This window comes from Atractosteus spatula, chromosome 19, assembly GCF_055471065.1.
Source record: "Atractosteus spatula isolate fAtrSpa1 chromosome 19, fAtrSpa1.hap1, whole genome shotgun sequence".
Classification (NCBI taxonomy): Eukaryota; Metazoa; Chordata; class Actinopteri; order Semionotiformes; family Lepisosteidae; genus Atractosteus; species Atractosteus spatula.
This window is the reverse complement of record NC_142724.1, coordinates 14,581,411-14,604,874: the sequence shown is the minus strand read 5'-3', so window position 1 is coordinate 14,604,874 and position 23,464 is coordinate 14,581,411. Positions and strand designations below refer to the sequence as shown.

General features: G+C 40.2%; 1 protein-coding gene across 1 annotated transcript in view; it reads right to left on the bottom strand.

Moving 5' to 3' along the window:
* tgm2b (transglutaminase 2b) overlaps positions 1 to 20,267 on the bottom strand; it is a 29,269-nt gene extending 9,002 nt beyond the window's left edge. The window contains exons 1-6 of the mRNA XM_088937380.1: positions 20,189 to 20,267; positions 7,511 to 7,690; positions 5,013 to 5,243; positions 1,534 to 1,652; positions 916 to 1,044; positions 208 to 385 (exon numbers count right to left, since the gene is read on the bottom strand). Coding sequence (XP_088793506.1) covers positions 208 to 385; positions 916 to 1,044; positions 1,534 to 1,652; positions 5,013 to 5,243; positions 7,511 to 7,690; positions 20,189 to 20,198 — 847 coding nt within the window. The 5' untranslated portion in view covers positions 20,199 to 20,267. The remainder of the gene's footprint in view (positions 1 to 207; positions 386 to 915; positions 1,045 to 1,533; positions 1,653 to 5,012; positions 5,244 to 7,510; positions 7,691 to 20,188) is intronic.
* Between the last annotated feature and the right edge of the window lie 3,197 nt (positions 20,268 to 23,464).

Sequence of the window (23,464 nt, the reverse complement as noted above, 5' to 3'; positions counted from 1 at the left end):
TGTGAAAAGACAAATTCCTAATGCAAGAAATTGTATATGGCCAATAAAGTGATCTTATCTTAATCATATCCCTGTCTGTGTATCTCATGGAGAGCAATTGCAAATTGGCAAATAAAGCGATCTTATCTTAACACTTGTGCTGGTTGTGATGAATGGCCAGGATCTTCCCCAGTCTATCCAGTGCAGTAAAGCCATGAAGATGCTTACCCGTACAGGCCACAGCAGCAAACACCCAGCACTGTCCGTATCTCACAGGCTGGCAGGACATGGAGTCCCAGTTGCGGAGAATCTCCACACTGCCATTCCAGCTGCTGGGATTCACTCCGTCCGAGTAACTGTTGTCCCATCTGCCATACAGGACCCCCTTATCATCATTGCAGTTGATCTAGAATGGAGAAAAGTCACTCAGTTTAATATCTACAGAAAATTCAGTTTATACTCTGGGATTTAAACTGACTGAAGTGTAGTACCTCTACTCTGGCTACAGAGTATACAGGTTTAGTTTCTTTCAACATGAATGGCTTTCATTCCACCGCTAACAGACCTCAACAGAATGTTAGATGATGGCATTAAGGACAAAACCTTGCAAGATCTCTGCTACTTCCTGTATCATCTAGATTGGTCCAATAAATGCACTCCCATCAATACACTGGGAACACAGATTTCACTCATTTTAACAAACAGATATCTGATGGAATGTGTTTAAGCCATGATTATATTATGGATTGTTTTATCCCAGCTATTGAAAACCAAGTCTTAAAGAGAACGGGAGGAAATTGAGGACCGTGATGGGCCCACTGCAGAAAAAGAGTACAGCACAGTGCAGAGGGTGTGCCCATGAGTTCATGGTTCGAAGCAGGAAGGCATGAGGTGGGTGAGTAGGAGTCACAAGCATGGTCATAAGGTACTGCTCACCATTGCACTCACAACCCGTGTGACGTACACAGGGTTCCTCCTCCCTGAGCAGTCCTGCTCTGGATTCCTGAAGAATTTGGGATTCATGTCCAGAATGCGCAGGCAGGCATCCAGGATCCCGGGTTCGAACTGACAAGAGTGAGCACAGACAGAGTCAACAAGGTACTCTGGTTATAGCAACTGGCTGACCCCCCCTTAAATAGGTGAATTAGCCAAAGTACTTTCACCCCACACCTGTTAGCAGTTCCTCAGGCTAACAGGCTGACTCTTAAAACACTGACATGGGGATTTTTAAAAGGATGCTCACCCTGCCCCACACCTGAACACCACCATTATAATTACGACTTCACAGCATTTTCACATTTTCAGGGTTTATTTTATTGCCTTTTACATTTTACTCTCTGGAACTTCACTAGATCCCAATTTAGCAGAAATTCCACCTTGTTACAGGATAGCATAACAAGTATTGTTAATTTAATACTTGTAATTAATTTTAAACAGTTTAGCTGGAATTTTGATCTAATGTGCGTTTTATCTATTACTTGGTTATTTTACACATTGAGAGGGTGTACTGAGCCCATATTTATGACATTGTAATTATTTTAGCTATCATGTTACCTGTCCGAAGTTCCAAGGGGTTGGAACGGGGAATTTGTAATTGCCCCGGAAAATAAGACCATCCTGGGCCAAAACATACTCCTCCAGTTTCTTTTCATCAGCCATATACACAGTATCCTCTGTGAAAAACATTCATGCAAACAATTACTATATAGAATCTTTACAAGAAATCACGTTAACATTTTGATTTCTAAGATGTTTAATTTGCCAGGTCTTCAGAATTTCAGGGTCAGGGCATAATCCTGCAGTTGGGGCCCAAAATGTGCTGTGGAAACTGCTTATAACACAAGCGGAAGATTAAAATTACTTTTGGTCCTTTTGATGTTTTTTCATTGTTAATTCCATTTTTAACCTTTAAAGGCCTTTAATGTCTGTAAAAAATACAACCTTCCTTTCCTTTGTTGTCTGCAACAACTCCTTTTGTGCGTGTTAGTATAACACATCTGTAACTGTGGATTTGCAAGACTACTATTAGCACATATGAAGGTAGTCATATGTCATGGAGTCATGGAGCCAATCAATTTGAGATTTAAGATTAATTTAACATGTGGATCCAATCCTGGTCCTGGAGGGCTGGTGCATCTACAGACTTTCAGTCAAGCTGGACATGTTACAACCTGAATCAGCCCATTACTGGCTTACATGGGTCAGTTTAACAGCTTCTCCCCATAATTTGGTTGCTTTGGTTTTAAACAGAACTAGAAAACCTGCATACTGGCCCACCAGGATCAGGATCGGGAACTTCCATTTTAAATGCTTTTTTTTATCTGCTTTTAACTACAGTAGATAGCCTAGAATTTTGTCTTTTTAATTACTTGCCCACATTTCCTACATGATGTAAGTGTAAGCAAACTCCTTATTAATAAATACTCATATATTGCTTGGTGTTTCCATTATTTTGTCCTCCTCCTGTAGGTCTTGCCTAAACAACTTGTTAAAGAGTTCTTAAAAAATGCATCGTATTTAGATTTTCAGAAGGATTGAGATTTGCCTAAAGTCCTTTTTGGAATACTGTTATACAGGTTTTGAACTGTTTCTACTGGGATATTGGACCATTCTTCAAGATGAAGAAGCCGAAAATCTCTGCACTCAGTGTTCCACAACTGTCCATGAAGGTTCAATGATGTTTAGATCTGGTGACTGGACAGGCCATGGAAGATGTTGGACTTGAAACCACTTTTGATCCATTTAGTAGTATTATGTGGGAACTATCGCCGTGGAACATTGGAAACAATGTTTACACTACAGGTCACCTAAAATGGCTTTGCATTCCTTGACATTAATTCTATCATGCAGAGGAATAATACGACTCATGGACTCTCATGAGATGGCATATAACAAGATAGCAGATCCACTACCATTTTTGACAGCTGGGAACAGGGAGTGCGAGTTAAATATTTCCTTTTGCGTTCCCTAAATATAAACCCAAGCAGACTTGGGAAAAAGAGTAAAAGATGACTCATCAGATCACATTACTTTCTTCCACTGCTCAAAAGTCTGTGTTTTGTGCTCATTACACCAGATTATGTGATGCTGTGCATTTGCCTTGGTTACAAGTGGTTTCCGAATAGTAGTCCTACCAATCTCATGACATGAATCTCATGACATACAGGGTATCTTAAGACTGGGTCACAGAGGTATAGGCTGTCCTGTGATCATTTGCGAGGCTGATTTTGTGGATTTTAACAATCCTGTTAAGTGTCCATCAATCCCTGCCTGTGAGCTTCAACTTGCGACCACTGTTCTTTCCCGATGCTGTTTTCCCTCTATGAGTGACACACTTGCAATTCAGGCACCAACTACTTGATCTCTATTAAAATATGTTACATCTCTCCTGTTGCTTTAGAAATTCACTTACAGTATTACAGTGTTGATTTTAAAACATCTTTTATAGCAGAAACATACTGGTAATTCCTACTGAAATGAATGTGAAACATGTATTGTAATTCATTGACAAATAATTTTTCATTAGATGTATCCATTTTTTTGTCCTCCCCGGTACCTCTTCTAAATTCATGTTGACTATTCCCTAGGATGTTATTTTCATGCAGCCGATCTTCTGGTTTAGTTCTAATAATTGTTTGACCTTACAAGTCAGAAGAGTCAGATGTTGGGCTATAGATACTGGACTCAGTTTTATCAATCTGCTTAATGATGGACTTACTACTTCTCTAATTCTCTACTCCTTGGGCACTGTCTTGAGCGACCGTTGGAATAGTTCTGTTAGAGGCTTCTGGATAGCATTTCATTTTCTTAAGCAAAACTGGCAAGACACAATCAGGCCCTGGAGATTAATTCATCTTGAGTGCTTTCAGTACCAAAACTCTTCTGCCTCTTCTACGATGAAACTGCTGTATCCAATACAGATCTTTGTCCCTCCACTGCCTTAGGCATGTTGTTGACTTCTTCCTTACTTGCACCTGAGCAAAACACTCATCATGTACATCAGCCATTTTCCTTTCACTGTCAAGAAGTTTCATATTATTGTCCTGGATATATCTGATCTCATCATTGATGAGCTTCTTTTGCTGAAATAACCTCATTTATTTTACCTTTCAATTTATCTTTTGGTCTTTCTAAGACCAGATCCATTTTTACATGTGCTTCTATTCATAGTTCTCCTTTTCTTTTACCAGAAACTGTTGTTTTTTAATCATTAAAAATAAACAGTGGTTCAAGAAATGGAAAAATATAAAGCACTTCACCAAATTTATTTTTTTGCTTTTAAAATTTACTCACTAAAATTTTTACTCATTGTTCTGTTAATGTAACAAACTGTTTAAGCTGCTGCCATCAATTTTCCACCATTTTCATATACTGTATATCCTATCCCATTTTGCTTTTTTAACTGTGCCTCATTTCTTCAAAGTCTGCTTTCAGGAAATTGTCAACTTTGGCTTTGGGCTGAACCTGTACAGTTTCAAAATATACTTCAAAACATATTATGATCTCAGTTCCCCAGTGGCTTTCTCACCTCTGCTTGCCTCATTCTGTCTTAATTGTTTGAAACGAGAAGATATATACAAGCATTTCCTCTTGTAAATGTGCCAACTGGATAAGAAGGCTGTCATTAAGCATGTCTACCACTGCGGTTTCTCTTGCCTAAAGGTCATTCCCAGTGTATGTGTGGGGAAGGTCTGTATGAAACTTCAAAACTACTCCTTTTGTACAAAAAATATTAATATCCTTAAAGTGTTGAATTCTAATAATCATTTTCATTTGAAATAGCGTCCATCAAAAACACATTTTATTCTTATGTAATAAAAGGTGGTGTCTAGAAGAGCTGCACAGTCTAGTTCTTGATATCAATTTTGTTTTACCTTTGAATTATTTGAAAGTGTAATGGGCTTGTGAATGTGATGGGTTTTCCTTTTTACCTTTGGATACCCTGCACTTTCCTATGTCTTGAGAGACCCAAAGATCACAGATTGCAATCCTACTGCAGAGGGAGATCAGTTCAGTCAGCAAGCCTTGCTCACCTGAGCACCAGGGGTTAAAGAGCAGCACAAACTTCCCAGCTGGGACACTAGTGTCCCTGTCCTGCAGGATGAGAGAGTAGAGGCCGATGGGAGCGTCCGGGGGAGAGCAGATGGACAGGTTGACTTCAGTTCCAGCACAGCTAGACGCTGTGGCACTCCACTGGCTGCGGTCAACAGACTCTCCTACAGGGAAGGTGGCCATGGTGCCACTGGCCTGGGAAAAACATGGGCCTGCAAACCAAGGGAGAAAGGGCTTCATTAGAACTGCCCTCCTGGATCAGTCTGGGCAAACACAGGAAGCTGCTCAAGGCCTCATGAATGCCATTCAAATGAGTGAAGTCAAGATAAACACCAATGGGCACTACTTCACAAGTGGAGTGTTTTATTTATAGGAATTAAGGAAACAATTTAGATTCTTAGATCACTAAACGGCATACAGTAGGTGTGGTCCATTCTTTAGAACACTTTAAAGCCACAGCACAATTATTTGAAATTCCATATTTAATGCAGTCAGAAATGAATAAGGGACCTTCTCACTTAAAATAAAAAAATTGGAAATTACTGGTGCATTACAATAAGCAATAAGCTTAATTGTTTAGTTTAAGATCAATAACATTTGTCTAGAATTTTGTATTAATTGAAACCTTAATATATATGGGCACTGATGAGGACACAGAATGTAAGTTTAATTAAACTTTGCTTCAGATGCATACATTAATACAGCAGTGCGGTGGCTCTGTTGCTAAGGATCTGTGCCTGTGGCTGGAAGGTTGCCGGTTTGTATCCCATGGCCGGCAGAGGAATCCTACTCCGTTGGGACCCTGAGCAAGGCCCTTAACCCCAACTGCTCCAGGGGCGCTGTATAAATGGCTGGGGTCCAATGCTCTGACCCCAAGCTTCTCTCCCTGTCTGTGTGTCTTGGGGAGAGCAAGTTGGGGTATGTGAAAAGACAAATTTCTAATACTGCATATTAGCAATCTAAGAAACTGCATATTGCCAAAAAGTGAGCTTATCTCAATATATTGGTGTATGGTGAACTGAAATCGTAGTGATTTGTTTAGAAGCTTTAAATTGAAGATAGGGCCTGTATTCTCTGGCCATACAATATCAAATCTCATTGTTTTAAGTGGCAGAAAAAGATTATTTAAATTCAGATAATTAATTTTACAAGGCTATAAATGTCTATGTTCATGAGGGTATAGTTTTTAGGTGATGAGGTTTTTATTAGATAGGTCTTAAAAGAAATGCGAGGATGCACCAAGATCACAGATGTTCTCTGACAAACGAGCGTCAGCACAGCAGTAACTGTTACAGATTGATTTCACAACTTGGCTGTACTGCTCAAATAAATCCTCAGCACACATGATGTTTTTACTTCCAGACATGCGCTATCTATACTGGAATTGGAGTTTTACATGGTTTAATTTATTTGCTTAATTTAGTTTTTGCTAATCTTTAGAAAGATCTACAATGAGATAGCATAAGCCACTGACACGGAGTGTGAAGGGTGTAGTGACAAAGTCCAGGCATGCTAGTGAGAATTCCACACTGTGAGTAAGTATTTATTCCTTTAACGGACTGTGTGTGAATTAAGTGTTTTTTACAATCCCTGCCTTGCAAACTGTGGAAATAGCTCAACTTAACATGAAGAAAGTTGTGCAGTAAAAATGAGCACAAATTGAAAAAATGTCTAGCTGGAAATGAGATTTGCATTGCACAGAATTTCTTTGTTGTTTTTTCAGATACTACCATTCGTTTAAATGGTAACATCTGGGTTGGGGCATCCTGCAGGCTAACTTAGAAACCATGACTCTCCCTTTTATGGTGAAAGAAGAGAACTGTGCTAAAAAAAGCTTAACGGTTTGCTATTCGCTCTTCTGCAAAAACGTTTTGTGCTTTTAATCAGCTAAAGGAGAGGACTGCTCTTCCCTCTGTGACTGCAGCGGGCTGTAACTGAAACACAGACGCAGGAATTCCATTGTGCTCCATCTGGGAATTGCTCCAAGTGACAGGACCTTCAAACACACCCCAGTTCACATTACCACCATTACAGTCCAGCAAAGGGCTGTTTGCTTTCTTTCTGTAAAACTCCAAAGGAAGGTCACCTGCAAGTTCATTTCTCAGCCCTCTATAAACATTTCCACAGTCCAGTCACCATGGAAATTGCTATCTGGGACAACACATTTCCTGTGTGTGTGGGAGCAAGCGGTTTGTCCTATAAGATGTTGGTACACTGGTGAGTGCAGAGAGAAAAATAATGCAAGGAAGGTGTGGTGTTTATTTACAGTAAATAGCATTTTTTTTTAGAAAAAATAATTTCCCTCCTTACCTCCAAGCCACCTTAACAGTTTTCAGAGCCTCCTTTTATAGGTGCCCAAAGGTTTTTTAACGTAAAGATGTTGTAGTTGTATCTTTGTGATGAAAGACAGTAGCACTGCTCAGATGATTCTACAGTTTGGCACAGCCTCCTGTGCAGTACCTGAGAGAGGCAAGCGTACCTGTCTCAACAACAAGGCTGAAGGCGTCCACTCCTGGCCGGAAGGTCCCGGAGCGAAGATGTAGAGTGATGGTGAAAGGCTGGCCTCTCCTCACAATCAGGCGGTCCACGCCATTCAGGTCCGTCCGGTGATCCGTGTTGTTGAACTCATACTGAAGGTCAAAACGCTCAACGTCCAAAGCTGAGAGAGACGAGAGAGACGGGCAGAGAGTAGCGTATTTTTCCAAAGACACCAAAACTAATCCTTGCACAGAAAACTACAAAGCATGATTGCATCTTCAATCTCTACAAAGTGGCAAAGGGTTATAAGCCAAATTTAGCAAAAAGGCCGTCATTCCGAGCTCAACTGCCTTGTTATTTCATTATTCCACAGCAGCCGTTTGTCAGAGATCAGAACTTGAGTGGAACAAATAGTTGGAAAAAGCAAAAGAAACGTAATTTGGTTTATAGATGCATGGTTTCCAAACAGGGAACAGATGGATACAAAGTCAAAAGAGGAAGGTTACAATTCATAAACAATAGCTCACAACATATTCTATCCTAAATCAAATAATTAAAGACTGGGAAAATATGGCCAAAATGGATTTATTGAAGAAAAAAAAAAGAGTAAGGATAAAGTTCTCCAGATTGGAAAGTGGGCTCAAAAAGAGAAAAAGAGGCAGAAAAGATACAGGTGCATATAAATAAAAAACAGCAGAGACAGAAGAGAACATTTCAGCACAGGCAAAAAATAATGGAAACTTTTTTTCCCCCAGTATTTCAACAAAAAATGCACTGTCATAGTAGAATAAAATACTACTACTAAGATGGTAACAGATGTAAATAAAATAATAACAACTAAATATTTCATCTGGATCTTTACAACAAAACCTCAATAACATGCCTCCAGCAAGAGATAGCAGACTCAAAAGATCTAAAGGGCTGAACGACTTAAAATAAACCTGTAAGTCACTGGAGCCTAAATGGTATCTGAGTAAGGAAATAATAAATGTTATTCATAGACCTTTTGTTAAGATATTTTAAATCTAAGGAATGGAACTACAACCACCGTTTGGAGAAATGCAATTTTTAACACCAGTTTTTTTAACAAGGGGGATAAAATTGAACCAGGAGCTAGTTAAGCTTTCAGTCTTGCTTTTGTTATCGGTGATGTTAGGAAAACTAAATACATAAATGAGAAAATGTACAAAACCTGAGCATTTTAAGAGATGGCTAACATGGATTTAGAGAGGGAAAGCCTTATCACATCTTCTTAACTAGACAGCACAGAAGCCAATTAACGTAGCAGTTCAAAGACATACTAATACATTAATTGACTTGGTCCTGGCATGAGTGTGTGCCCTGTGATGGACTGGCATCCCATCCAAGGTGTATTCTACCTTGCACCTGTTGCTTGCCAGCATAGACTCCAGCACCCCCATGACACTGTAGTGGATAAAGTAATTAGAAAATGGAAGGATTTTACATTAGAAAGTTTATAGTTTAGAATAAGGTGCTCGGCTCAGCTTTGGTCACCATACCACATTATAATATTAGGGTCAACCCAGGATACTTCTTCAGATTGGGCAGAAAAACAGGGACATGGGGTCACAACTGAAAATGAATTCATTATGTCAGAGAAAAGTGAACACCTATTTACAGGCTCCCCTTTTCTTTGGGGAGATAACAATAACCAGATAAAACTTTGGTTTCAGTCACTACACTACCCAACAATCAAGATGGGCCAAGTGGGCTCATCTCGTTTGCAGCTTTTATTATATAGTACATCTACCCAGTAGTTGAAATCCACTAACTCACACCTTATAAATAGGCTGAAAACTCCTTCTTTGAATTTCAGTTTTGAAATTCAGTTTTGCATGACTTGTTTCCGATTCAACTTTGCGTAACAAGTGGATTTGGAGCACTTTCGCAAGATTTGTTTTCCCGTTTTCCTCAAAGATTTAGTTTAAATTTGAGTGTCTGAGAATAGCCAGAAAAAAGCAATATAATTACCAAGACTCTTTAAAAGCCTAAGCATTTGTGCATTCCTGGTGTAAATTGTCCATGAAATAATTTGCAATGTCAAAACCTCAATGCACAATCTCTCATATGACCAGTGAAGTCTCCTTCCTGACAGTTGGTGGACAAATGACCAATTATCAAATTGGAATGTCTCTGCTGGGTGCTCTGTGCTCATATTCAGTCACTGACATCAAGAAGCAACATTAAATACCAATGTTCCAGAGTGTAGCTGCAGGACAAATAAACCACAAAACCTAATTAAAAACTTTGTGGTTGAAATTTCTTTTGCTGTTTTAAAATGTTTGTTTTGTTAAAAAAACAAAAGACTTTAAGACTACATTATAAACTGTGAAACAGAACATTTTGAAACATGATAACCATGAAATTGACAGAGAGATGTGACACTTTTGGAGAGGAGAATTCGTTAGAAAAGATACATTAGTGCAAATGAATTAATTGCAGTAGGTCTGCCCCCTGCTTTGTCATTTACAGAGGGCTGTGCACTTGTTTTGGAAAAAACACAGAAGTGTCACAGAAGTGGGAGTAGGGCAGTGGCTTGGAAAGTTATATTTACTTAAGTTCTGCATATAATGACCAATGTTTTTGTCAGTGTTTGTCTTTTTTTCTCTTGTGTCTGCTTCCCCCTCCTTCTAAATACACCCTGTCTTTTTTTCCCGCACAGACAGTATAGCAGGCGGCAGCCCTAACAGCCTGAGTGACACACTGTTTGCCTGGACACCCAATTACCACATAGTCATTAGAGGTGTGAGGGTTTGGAGCCAGCTGAGACCGGGGGAGAAAGGAGAAAGGAAGGAGAGACACCATGACGCCTGGTTATCTGCACACAGGCCATCCTCAAGAAGCCCCCCACTTGTTTATGTCTGCCTACCGCCCTCCTCTGTGATCACCCAGGCCTTCCCAGCCCTTCATTCAAGTCCTGGAGATCTGGCCAGAATGAGGACATATAAGCCTTGGCCAGTGGACGAAGGTGCTCTCTCTTCCTCCCTTCCCCTGAGACTGTGTAGAGGGCAGGACTGGGGACTGTACTTCTCTGGGACTGTCAGAATGAACGAAGAAGCTAGCTAGCCAAAGTATTAAGCAGTTTGCATCCTTTCTTCTGTGTGGCAGAGAGATATTCCATTACAAAAAAACTCATCCTGGCACGAGATGGAGAGATCCAGTATGGAACTGTGTTTCTGTCAGTGACTGTCCTTTTTCTCATGGTTGTTTGGACTGGGTAGTTGCATTGTTGTTGCAGTGTTTAATGTTTTCTTTAGCTCAGCCGGCAAGACCCCTGTTGAATGATGCCGGAGACCCGGGTTCGAGCCCATGCAATGAGGGAGAAACTGGGGCGGGAGCCCCAAGGGCACAAACCCAAGAATACGCTACAATATACTATTTTGTTTTGGGGCAGAGCGGTGGCACTGTGGCTCTTGATCTGCACCTGTGGCTGGAAGGTTTCTGGTTCGTATCCTGCAGCCGGCAGAGGAATCCTACTCTGTTGGGCCCCTGAGCAAGGTCCTTAACCCCAACTGCTCCAGGGTCGCTGTTTAAATGGCTGACCCTGCGCTCTGACCCCAAGCTTCTCTCCCTGTCTGTGTGTCTCATGGAGAGCAAGCTGGGGTATGCGAAAAGACAAATTCCTAATGCAAGGAATTGTGTATGGCCAATAAAGTGATCTCTATCTCTCTGGTGCATGTACAGTGATACCTTATGATGGCTGCAAGGAGCACATTAGGCTAAACCTTGCCCATCTTGTGCTGGTTGCTCTGGGGGATCTGAGCATCTGTGTGGGGAGAAGAGTCCTCATTTAAAATTGCTAGGAGGCGTAGTCGGCTACAGGACCTGCTACTGTAATGCATTTCAAAATTATTAATTAAATAAATGGCATTATTCAAAGGATCATGAACAGAAACTTGAAATATTTTGGACAGAATTCCTGAGGGAAGTAATCCTGAGCAGTAATTATTTTTCTTCTGCCCAATGCTGACTGTTTATGAGAAACATCACTTGACTCAGTAATTCTTAAATTTGAAATCTGCAGATATACACATTCAAGCTAAAAAAATATAGAGTAACACAAGACACCATTAGTAACATATATCACTGCAATAGCACAGTTGTCTTAATATGAACCTTGTTATACAGTATACTGCATAAGGGGAAAGACTAGGTTAAAAAAAAACAATTGGACAATATGAAGGAAATCTATTAATATGAATGTATACAGTATCTCACTTCATTGCTTAGCCCCCATATACAGTAAACTATGTGACATACATTAGTAAGACCTAGGAGCTTCATTGCCATTTGAGATTTATTAAAGTTATTAAATCCCCCCTTCACCATGTCTCAAACTTTTATTAAAGATTCCTTACTTGGGCCAAGGTGACTGTTGACTCAGTCGCAAAACAGTGACAGGGACTTCAGATTCGCCTGAGGGGTTACACTAAGCTGTTTGTGCAGTTTGGTCCTGCCCCAGTTCATAGTCTCCCATTTCCTTTCAGTCTGACTTCCCAAACCAAGTACATTAACAGATGATTTTCTTCTTAAACTTGTGTTGTGACTCTGAAACAGGTCTGGCATTTGACCAAAACATATCCTAATCCATTTTCTTAACACCAACACTCCAGGCTTCTGTTATTGGAAGAACAAATGTTAGTTCCAAGGTCAGTTGCTGCTTTGCACAGTAACCTTACGAAAACAGCCAACTCCCATCTGAGGCACAAGCAGCTCTTTAATGCTTCAGACTCCTCCACTCTGACAGGACACTTATGCCTGGAACTGGCAGCTTGTGCTAAGTGCAGCGATACACCCATGCTAGATCCCTTATTAGCAACATTACTCAAAGCTGTTTTACAAAGAAAACAAAATACATCCAGAGAGGTCGATTTGAATACAAAATACCAAAAAGGTTATAATACCAAGTTACAATATGTTCCAAAATGGGTAGTCTGCCTTGGCTTTTCCAGGCTATTACAAACCTTGAATCCAGCCAACACTAACTACATAACTGATTGTTAATGTCTTAATTGGCAGTGAAATTGGAATTCACTTTAATATGTAATGAAGAATCACTTGTAACGGCATGGAGCCGAAAAGCCAACATTACTCTTGTTTAAGCACACACAAGTGCTTCATAATTTATTTCATCATCATTTCAGTTTTATCATAACCTCGGAGTCATCATGAGATGAGACAGGCACTGGCATTTATTATATATTCTACCATACTTAACCATAACCTCCCCTTCCAAACCTGACCCAGTTTCATCCCTCTTCCTAAGAAAAAGAAAAGAGTTGGAAAGATTCGTGCAAAAAATCAGCCTAATCTTTTTTTAGTACTGAAAGAAGACAGGCTGTGAAATTGCCATTAACAGAGTTCAACATTTACAGAGAGAAAAACTGAAATGAAGAATTCAATTTGCTATTACAACTATTTTGTATTAATGGTAAAAATCAACAAGAGTATCCCCAGCTCAGTTGTTGAGGGGAGAGACATTTTCAACATGTCTCTGGCACAAGCCGTAGTCCCCACCTGCTTCAAGACAACCACCATCATCCCAATACCGAAGAAAACCACAGTGACATGTCTTAATGACTACTGACCAGTGGCACTAACACCTGTCATCATTAAGTGCTTTGAGAGGCTGGTCATGAAGCACATTAAGGACACCATTCCAAACACACTGGACCTGTACCAATTTGCCTACCGGCCCAACAGATCCACAGATGATGCAATGTCCATTGCCATACACACTGCCCTATCCCATCTGGATGAAAAGAACACATACGTAAGACTACTATTCATTGACTACAGCTCAGCTTTTAACACTATCATTTCAGAGAAACTAGTCAAGAAACTCAGTGCACTGGGTCTCGAAACCACCCTCCGCAACTGGATTCGGGACTTTCTGACAGGAAGACCTCAGGCTGTCAGGCTTGGAAACCACACCTCCTGCACACTAACTCTGAACACTGGGGTCCCCCAGGGGTGTGTGATTAGTCCATTACTCTACTCCCTTTACACCCACGACTGAAAGGCCAAACACAACACCAACTCCATCATCAAGTTTGCCGATGACACCACAGTTGTAGATCTGATCACAGAAAATGATGAGAGGGCCTACAGGGAGGAGGTCAATCTCCTTACAATGTGGTGTGAAGAAAACAACCTCACCCTCAACGTCAGCAAAACCAAGGAGCTGATCACTGATTTCAGGAAACTGCAAAACGGACATGCCCCTATCCACATCAATGGGACTGAAGTGGAAAGGGTCAGTAACTCCAAATTCCTTGGCGTCCATATCACCAAGGACCTCACATGGTCTCTCAATGCCACCTGTCTGATCAAGAAAGTGCAACAGCGCCTGTACTTCCCAAGACAGTTGAAGAAGGCTAAGATATGTCCCCAGATCCTCACTAACTTTTACAGATGCACTACCGAAAGCACACTGACAGGTTGCATCACAGTGTGGTATGGCAACTGCAGTATTGCTGACCGTAAAGCAGTTTTTTGCAGGGTTTTATTTCTAATGCCTTACCAATACTAGACCTGCAACCAGGTACATCTTTTCAGCCAGCAGCTATATCACCCTGCAGATCACAATTGGAAGCTCAGCAGGTGTGAGCCTGGCCAGTACCTGGATGGGAGACCTCCTGGGAAAGCTAAGGTTGATGCTGGAAGAGGTGGGAGGGGCCAGCAGGGGGTGCTCACCCTGCAGTCTGTGTGGGTCCTAATGCCCCAGTATAGTAAAGGGGACACTGTAAAATGGTGCCGTCTTTCGGATGAGATGTAAAGCTGACATCCTGAATCTCCATAGTCATTAAAAATCCCCAGGCACTTCTTGAAGAGAGTAGGGGTGTAACCAAATTTCCCATTGGCCCTTACAAGTTGTGGCCTCCTAATAATCCTCATCTCTGAACTGGCTACATTACTCTGTTCTCCTCCCCACTAAGAGTACTGGTGCACATTGATGATGATGTGGAGAGGAGTCCCCATTACCTGTTAAGCTCTTTGAGTGGAGTTTCCAGAAAAGCACACTATAAGTATAAGAATAATTAAAAATAAAATTTCCCATCAAATCCATTTACTACAGAGGGTGCGGTGTTGCCGCAGGGAAAGAAAGGAGTCTCTGCTTATACACTCCTGGCTCTGGCTAATGGCTGTGTCTTACAGGAGCTGGGCTGAATGGTGGACCCCGGGATGAGGCCATGAAAGAACTCTCTTCCATTGCAATCCGTTTCCAAATGAGATTCTTGCCAATGAAAACCAATGTGAAGGAAGCGCTGCTGTAATGGAAAAGTTTTATGGACAGGGCCTTTGAAATAGGTCTTTACAAACCCTGTAATGTAGCCAACACAGGAAGACGGTGCAGAGTTTATGAACCAACATTTTGCATGCATTCATTTCTGTGCTCTCTAATATTATCACAGCTTAGCTACATCTCCTGCTCAGCATTGCCTTAGCAAATGATTAATTGGCATTGCAGTGACTCTATTCATTAAGAGGAAGAAAAACCTAAAATATACCTACTTATGATTGTCATTACCAGGCTTACAGTAAACGCTTTCTCCTATAAAAGCACAGGACATAATTTTGGTTCACAGTGGGAGTTTTATTTGTTCTCTGCTCCCATTGGCTCAGGCAGTAGTGTGGAGGAGTGGTTAAGGTTGCAAGTTCACATTCTGGTTAGACCACTGCTGTCGTTAAGCGCCTTGGGGTAACCTTTTTGTGAAAGGCTCTATATAAAAATGAATTGAATTGAAGTATTCTTTAGCAAAACACTGTACGTGACTCAGTAAAGTAAAAAGATTACCTCAGTAAAAACCCTTCTGAATAAATACGGCACAAATGAAAGATGCTCTCATGAACAAAAAATGAGAACGCAGCAAAATAAAATAAGTTACCAATCTGAACCGCACAGTGCAAGTATGTAGGCACTAAGTGGTAAGTCTGGGTTGTCGTGTCTGACCACAGTATACGAGATTCTTGACAACAAACCTCTCATCGATTTTTCTTCTTTAGACAAAAAGGAGAAGTATCACAAAAGACACTTGAAAAAAAAAAGTAAAAGAGAAAATAAACAAGAGTATACAGGTTATATAGATAGAATGTAGGGCAATCAGACATAGGCCCTGGTAAAAAGATGAGTTTTGAGTTTAGATTTAAAGAGAATCAAAGAACTTGTCTCCCGCTGCATTTAAGAAAGGGCATTGCTTAACAATGGAGCAGCGACACAAACGATAGTCACCAAAAATCTGACATTTAATCCTAGGTATAGCGAGCCTTAACTGAACGGAGCCTACATAAGGGATTTAAACATGGAGGAAAATAGAAACTTTAATATTACTGACGTGTCTACTGTACAGTTGTATGCAAAAGTTTGGGCATCCCTGGTCAAATTGCATGTTTCACAGAATCTCTAAGTGGGGAAAAAATGTTAACAACCACTGCAGGGTACAAACAATCATATTTCTGTACATTTTAATGCACAATCACAATGTATTTACTGAATTTAACAGATTGAAAAAATAAAGCAGTGAATGTGACATATGCAAAAGTTTGGACATCCATACAGTCAATTCATTAATACTTTCTTTTAAGGTCTCAAAACTTGATTGACTCTTTAGGCATTAAATTACGCCAGCTGAAGACAATTCCAGAGTCGAATAAATACTCGGACCCTTCTAACCTCACAGGATGTCGTCTACTCTCAACAAGCATGGGTTCTTCTAAGCAGCTGCCTGAAGACTTGAAGATAAAGATAATTGTCTCTTACAAAGCAAGGGAAGGCTATAAAAAAATATCTAAATGCTTCCAGCTTGGAATTTCCACTGTCAGAAACATCATTAAGAAATGGAAGTTAAGGGGAACTGTTGAAGTCAAGGCAACATCTGGAAGTTGTTCTCTGATATAATCAGAGATAATCTCTGATAGAACTGCTCATAAACTGGTCAGATATGCTAAGCAGAACCCACATATCACTGCAAAAGGCCTGCAGAAAGGTTAATCTGGCACCGGAGTAGTGGTTGGTTACACAAAATGCTCTGCATGGTGAAGCATTTCAAGAAAAGAACGCCTTGCCAACTGTTAAGCATGGGGGTGGATGTGTTATGCTTCAGGGTTGTGTAGTGGTCAGTGGCACATGAAACATTGTGCTGGTGGAAGGAAGAACAGATTCAACTAAATCTCAACAAATCCTAGAAGCTGATGTTCCACAGTCAGTGAAGAAATTGAAGCTGAAAAGAGGTTGGATATTTCAGCAAGAAAACAATCCAAAACTAATTAATGGTTGATTCTGAAGTACAGTACCTTACAGAAATGAAAGATTAAATTTTTTGGAAAGGTCTTCACAGTCCCCAGACTATTACTGAAAATCTGTGGGGAGATCTCAAACATGCAGTGCATGCAAGAAAACCTAAGAATATTTCTGAACTAGAAGAGTTCTACAAGGAAGAGGGGGGGAAAGAATTCTAAAGCAAGAATAGCAAGACACTCAGCTGTCAAAAATAAACATTTGGAAGATGTCATTTCTGGCAAAGGAGGTGATTAACAGGGTGCCCAAACATTTGCACATGCCACATACACTGTTTTAATTTTATTTTTGGTTAAATTCAGCAAATAAACAGTAATTGTGCAGAAATACGTAATGTTTACGATTGTAACCTGTAGCGATTGTGTTCTTTTCACTAAAGAGATTCAGTGAAACATGCAATTTGACCATGGGAGTCCAAACTTTTGCATACAACTGTATATTCAAACCCACTGGAATTTTTCTTCAAAACAGGTATGTTTTGAAAATATAATTTCAACTGTGTCCAGGTTTCCTGGAATTTTCACGAGTGTTTTACACTGTTTTAGCTGGGACACTGATCTTGTTCAAAGTATCACGATGCACATGTACCAGCAGGCCAACCGCCCCAAATTTACACAGGAGTGCTCAATCATTATTGATACATTAATTGGAGCAGGAAAATCTTTGCATTTCCAATAGAAACGACCAAAAGAGACAGATTTCCATCTCCCAGAGTGGGACTGCACCATACACTGGGCACCTTTCTAGTGCAGGACACACACACAGAGACTACTGAGAGACATCAGGTATCCCAGCCAGCATGTCTTTGGGAAGTCAGAGCACCTAGAGGAAACCCGTAAAGAAACTTGCAAACTCCTTGCAAAGAGACACCCCAGGCCAGAATTACACTCAGGTTCCTAGAGCTGTGAGACAGCATCGCAAATCTCACCAAGCGGACCGCCTGTATTTCATGTTTTGTTTTCAACATACCAGAGCTTTTACTCAAGAAGCTAAGCGGTCAGAGTATTTTTTACTCCCGGGGACTCATGAATTTCCCCAAGCGCAGACGGCTCTCATCTGATCTCTCATCTCACACAGCTTCAGGGAAGCTAGCAGACTAATTGGTGCTGCAGCTGCCATTTTCCAGGGCTAATAAAAGCCTGAAGGACCCAGAACTACAACAGATCTAGCAACACTTAGGCATTTAAAATATGTTTTGCAAAGCAGGCATGAAACCTAACACCCATTTTTAGCTAACCTTTCACACTGACTTAGAGTATTGGATCAATGGATTTTTCTTTCCTAAAGAAAGATTATTTTAAAGTATTTCAGGTATTTAAAAGGACAAACAAAACAAACAGGCGTAAACTTTTTTTTCCAGGTATTTTAATTCTGGCACTTCTGCAACTACTATTCTTACGACCTGAATCTTGAAGGCATTTCCCGAGAAGATTACTTTGCGTACATCAAAAGAGATCTGGCATTCAGATGTTTTTTCATGCAATTTCAGTTACTACTTTTCAACAGTATTAAAATGTTCTGTCAACCTTTAATGACTGAGTTACAATGATATTAAACTGGACTTACACTTCCTAAAATGCCTCTGCAATGTTTTGTTATAATAACTTTGTTCTGCTAAGCTGCATTTTGCTACAAATGGCTTAAGTACTCACAAAAACCTTAAGCTAAAAAGATATTCTTTTGATTTTCTGCTAAACAAACAAGATGCAATATTAATACAGACTGCCTCTCTGAACTTATTTGAGTCCCTTGCTTTATTTAAAAAATGCTTGGTGCAGGAATCTGCATTGTCCAACACAAAATTAATATGCCTGCATTACTTTACACAAAGAGTTGTGAGTCTAGAACAAGTTGTGAAACTTTTGGTTGAAGCCAAAACTCTGGCTTCTCTCAAGAAACAGCTGTAACTAGTAACTACATGATCCAGATGGAGTGAAGGGCCTTTCTTATCACCTTATGTTGTGGTTTGCATTTGGTCAGACCCATTATATGACAACACAAGACTGTATGAGGTCAAACTAAATAAGTAATACGTAGTGCATACTTTAAAAGGGAAGAAGGAACTTTTTTTTTCCCCCCAAGCACAAATACAGAATCTCACATTGTGTGGATATTACATCACTATCTGTCTGAGAGTCACCACAGGCATCACAGCCAGGAAGTGCCAGTACAAGACCCTGAGCTATGACATGTACAGTACATGCCCAGAGCAGCTATGACCTTATAAACTTTCCTTTAAACAACCTACTGGAGGTGGAGGTGTGATTAAAAACAATATTTCTTGCTATATTGTTTTTCCTTTCACCGGTGCGCCCAATCATTACATTATAAGATGCTAAAATTAAAATATCATGGACAGCTGCAAATATCCCCACTTGAAAAGTTCATTACCTTTAATTATTGGCAGTGGAACTGCATGTTGTTCTACTGAATTTTGACTTAAAATTGCATTACAGTGCTAAGCTATCCTTAGATTTTTCATCATTAGTTTAAAATGTATGAATTACTTTGTAAATGTTTACAAAAAAATGTAGACAGATAGATGCATGCACATATTTAATTACAAATCTTGCAACTGCCGTTTAACTGTACTGACTTGTTTATTTTGGACATGTGTTCTTGCTTTCTTTTTTGTATTTATTCACCCCCGGGAAAAGACGACTACTTCTCTACTAATATAATAATGACTAGAAAGGAACAGGTAAAGAAGAAGGTTTCGGCTGTGGAGCCTTCTTCCCTTGTTTTCGAAGACCATAAATAAAAGGCTGCATAGTTCAAGGAAAACAACATCCAGGTTTTCACATTAGAGTGGCTCTGCAATAAATAAAACAGGCATATATCTTTACAGTACGTTGCTACAGTAATAAAAGCTATATTAAGTTTTCACGATGCATTGGAAAAAGTAGTGTAAACTGTGCATAAGGCAGTCAGTCCATGAGTTTTACGAATACACACACTCCGGTAATTCTGCCTTGTTCCTGCCTGCGCGGATCCACATAACGCACAAACCCACGACAGAAGACAGGATTTATTTTCTAAATCTCCCTGCAGAGCTGTGGAGTTGTCAGAATACTGTACATTAGATTATTTCAAACATTTAATTGAACAAAATACATCCAGGGACACCCCAAAAAGTTCAGCTTTCAAAATTTTTGCTCTGAAGCTACAGTATGTACAAACAAAATGCCCTTTTGCGAAGTTTTGGAAAAAACGTTTTTCTTGAATTTCTTTTGAGGATTTCAGTCCACATACTGTTAAAAGTCTTTTCTGAGAACACACACATCACGACATCAATTAAGCATCATACCTTACTATTACATATTGTTAAGTTCTGCAGGCTAAGCGCAAACTGAGCCTTACCTGGTGCCATGGCTGAAATGTGGAGAGTGGAAGATGCGCTCGCTTGTGTTCGCTTGCAGTGCTGCTATGGACACAGCGAGACCAAAGTCCGCTTTATAAGCGCGTCTGAAACACGCGTCACTGGATTTTTTAAGCAACAAACACATCCCATCTAACCCCAGGAAAACATTTTTTTTTCTTCAGGAAACATTTTTTTCACTCAAACACGTCTTTTCTCATCCACCTCTTTTTCCTCAAAGTGACCCTTTTCTTAAGTAAAAAAGTAGGTAAGAGCGTAAGGCGGATGCACATGCAGCACCATGCGGCGACGTTTTTAACTTCTCTTCCCATCTTCAGTGACCGAATGTGGTCAATGAGTGAACGACAATGACGTTCAGCCGGGAAGACCAGAGTGAGTTCACGTTTTTAGGAGGGTCACGAACTTCTTTTTTTCACGCAATACCAAATTTTAAATGAAAGATTTTTTTATGAATCAGAGAAAATCATTGTCCAGTGGCACGCCGCGACCTGTGACAAAACACTAATTTTAAATTTACAAATACCGAAAGCTGTAAATTAAGTGATATTTGTCAATGATACATCAATTGCTCAAGAAGACTGACCTGCTTTTGCTTCTTTTTAAGTCCCAGTCGTGTTTTAGTACTGTTTTCTTGATAACATCTGTTACATTTTGATTGTCTGCTTGTGTTTTTTTTTTAATTTTTGCGTGCTTACATGTCCTGAAGTAATGAATAATATAAGGGAGACGACTGGTTAATATTTCGTCCAATGAAAACAAATAAGTGCAATTAATGACTCGAGAGTCGATAGCCAGAATAAATAGTTGACGGATTTTCTGTGAAACCAACACACAGGATAAATCCCCTTTATTATATGCAGTTTTTTTATCCACACTAACACACGCCGGCTCTTACACAGTGCCTGTCGGCCGTAAGCGTTACAATATGATGGAGTTGTTATACGCATGCAGCTCGGTTTGAAGTCAAAGGTGTGATTGATTTAAAAAGGGTGATTTTATTTAGAAAATTCATTTAATTATACTATTGTAACTAACCACTACCACATTCTTGACAAGTCCCTAAGTGCTATCTGAATGTGAAAAAGTGTTCAGGTTCATATTTGGCATCCCCCTGAATTCATGCCTGGCAATGGTTACCTTTGTGCAAACAACAACTTTGTTGCTTTCCTATACCTATACTAAGTACTAAGTACTAAGTCCGTGAACACCAGCATTACTGTTGATTTCTCGTGCTGTTCATTTTTAATCTAAAAAGAATTTAAATCTTTGTTTTATGGCTTCATTTAATTTTTGTGATCCTTTTCAATACGAAGTGTGCATTTTGTGTTTAGGCACAGAATTATATTATCACCTGACTATTGTACCAATTGGGGAAAAAAAGCTTTTTTTGTGTCAACATGACTCATTTTAGGTCAATATTGTAGCACAGTAGAAAACTGTTTTAGAGCTTCACTAAAATATTTGAAAAAGATTTATCTTTAAGGATTATGAAAACATTTTTTTGGTAATGTCACAGGTGAAGCCAAATTAGAAAGGAATGAGACATCTGACCCATCTGGCCCTAATCAGGACAATAATGGGAAATTTCTAGAAAATGAGAATGTTACAGTACTTAGGTGTTCTCTAAGGAAGAAGTCAACACCATGCCTCAGAAAGTGGAAGGATAAAGTTCTGTATTAATGGAGCTGTTAAACAGAAGTTCAGAAAGAATTCAAATTGTAATCTTGTATTTACATTGTATTATGTCTAAATATTTTACCTGCTTAGCACCCCCTTGCATGCATTTTTTCTAGTTCTCAGTGTTCTTGCATCTCCAAAGACAGACATCTCCAGAACAACTGTGTCCCCTTCCTCTCCCATTTCACTTTCTCTCTCCCTTCCTGATTAATTTTCCACAATTCCCACTTTCTTCCCCTTTCTCTCCATTTCCTTTACTGCCCAACCAACTGAATGTTCGACCCCCTTCTCCAATCTCTTTTTCGCTGATCACTGATGTGCTGCCCAGAGGATGAAAGCACACAAAAGCAGTCTACACTGGGTCTAGTCTCCTCATTCTCTTCCCTCCCCGCCCCTGGTGTCCAAACCATCTGCAGCCCCATTGAATACTACTATAGGTCCCCAGACTTCTTATACCCCCTCTGCTAATGTCCAACTGGTGCAGTGTTGAACCTCAACTCTGAATTCTGTCCCCCCATTTCCACTTGCATCCTACAATTTGTCACTTGTTTTAGGTATGTAGACATTTCAATTATATTGGAATGTATGAAAAAAACAGAGTATTTTTTTTAAATTTAATAAGTAACTAAAGACTTAAGATTTAATAGGTTTGTTCCATGCTGAAAAGAGCACAGACAGAGTGGCCAATCAGGTAGTGTGAAGTCAGGATAGGTGAAGAGAGGTGTGAAATGAGACCTACAATGAATAGAGAGAATTTAGAAGAAAATTAGTCTGTCGTTGAGAGAAGGGGAAAGGTGAGATCCTAGCTGCAGGATAATTTTAGTTTCTGTAGTTGTAGTTCTGATGTTGGAGTTAGGAAAACCAGTTTTTCTAGCTGATAGAGTGTCCTGATAAGGAGCAGCTCCCAAAAGTTGGTACACATCAACCACCTTAACAAATGTCATTTCAGCACCTAAAAGTCTGAGATTCCAAGGGAATGTGTAATTCAAGCTTGGTTTACAACCCTAAGGTCAGAGTGCATGGTTACTCATCATCAGCCAATCAGGAACCGTTAGGGCAGGTTAACCCCATGTGGGTCTCTGATGCCCATGAAACTTTCAAACAACGAACAACCTGCAGTTCCTCTAGGTAAAACAGGCAACACAGAGCGCCTGTAGGACGGTTCGCAGGGCAGCACAAGTTGGGAAGTGCAGAACAGTTACCAGGGGAACACAGTTTTCAAGGGCAGAACAGTTCCCAAAGGAACACAGTTCCCAAGGACAGAACATTCTCGCAGCGCACCTCCTGGACACTCATACTCAGCCCGGACCACCACGTAATGGCCAGTGTGTCCGAGTGCCAGAACTTTCCTTTGTTCTAAGAGTCGAGAGCAGAGGTAGCCAGCGCGTAACGAAAGGATCCACCCGAGGTTAGCATCAGCAGCAAGCCCGTGAACAGGTCGGAACTGTGGACAGCTGAATCAGTATTCAGAACAAGCGCTTCATCAGGAAGGAACCGGTCTTCTTCCTGACCTGCTGGGACCCACAGTCACTTTTCTCCTGTGCACAAACTCTTGCTAGTTACAGCCAACACTAACTAGC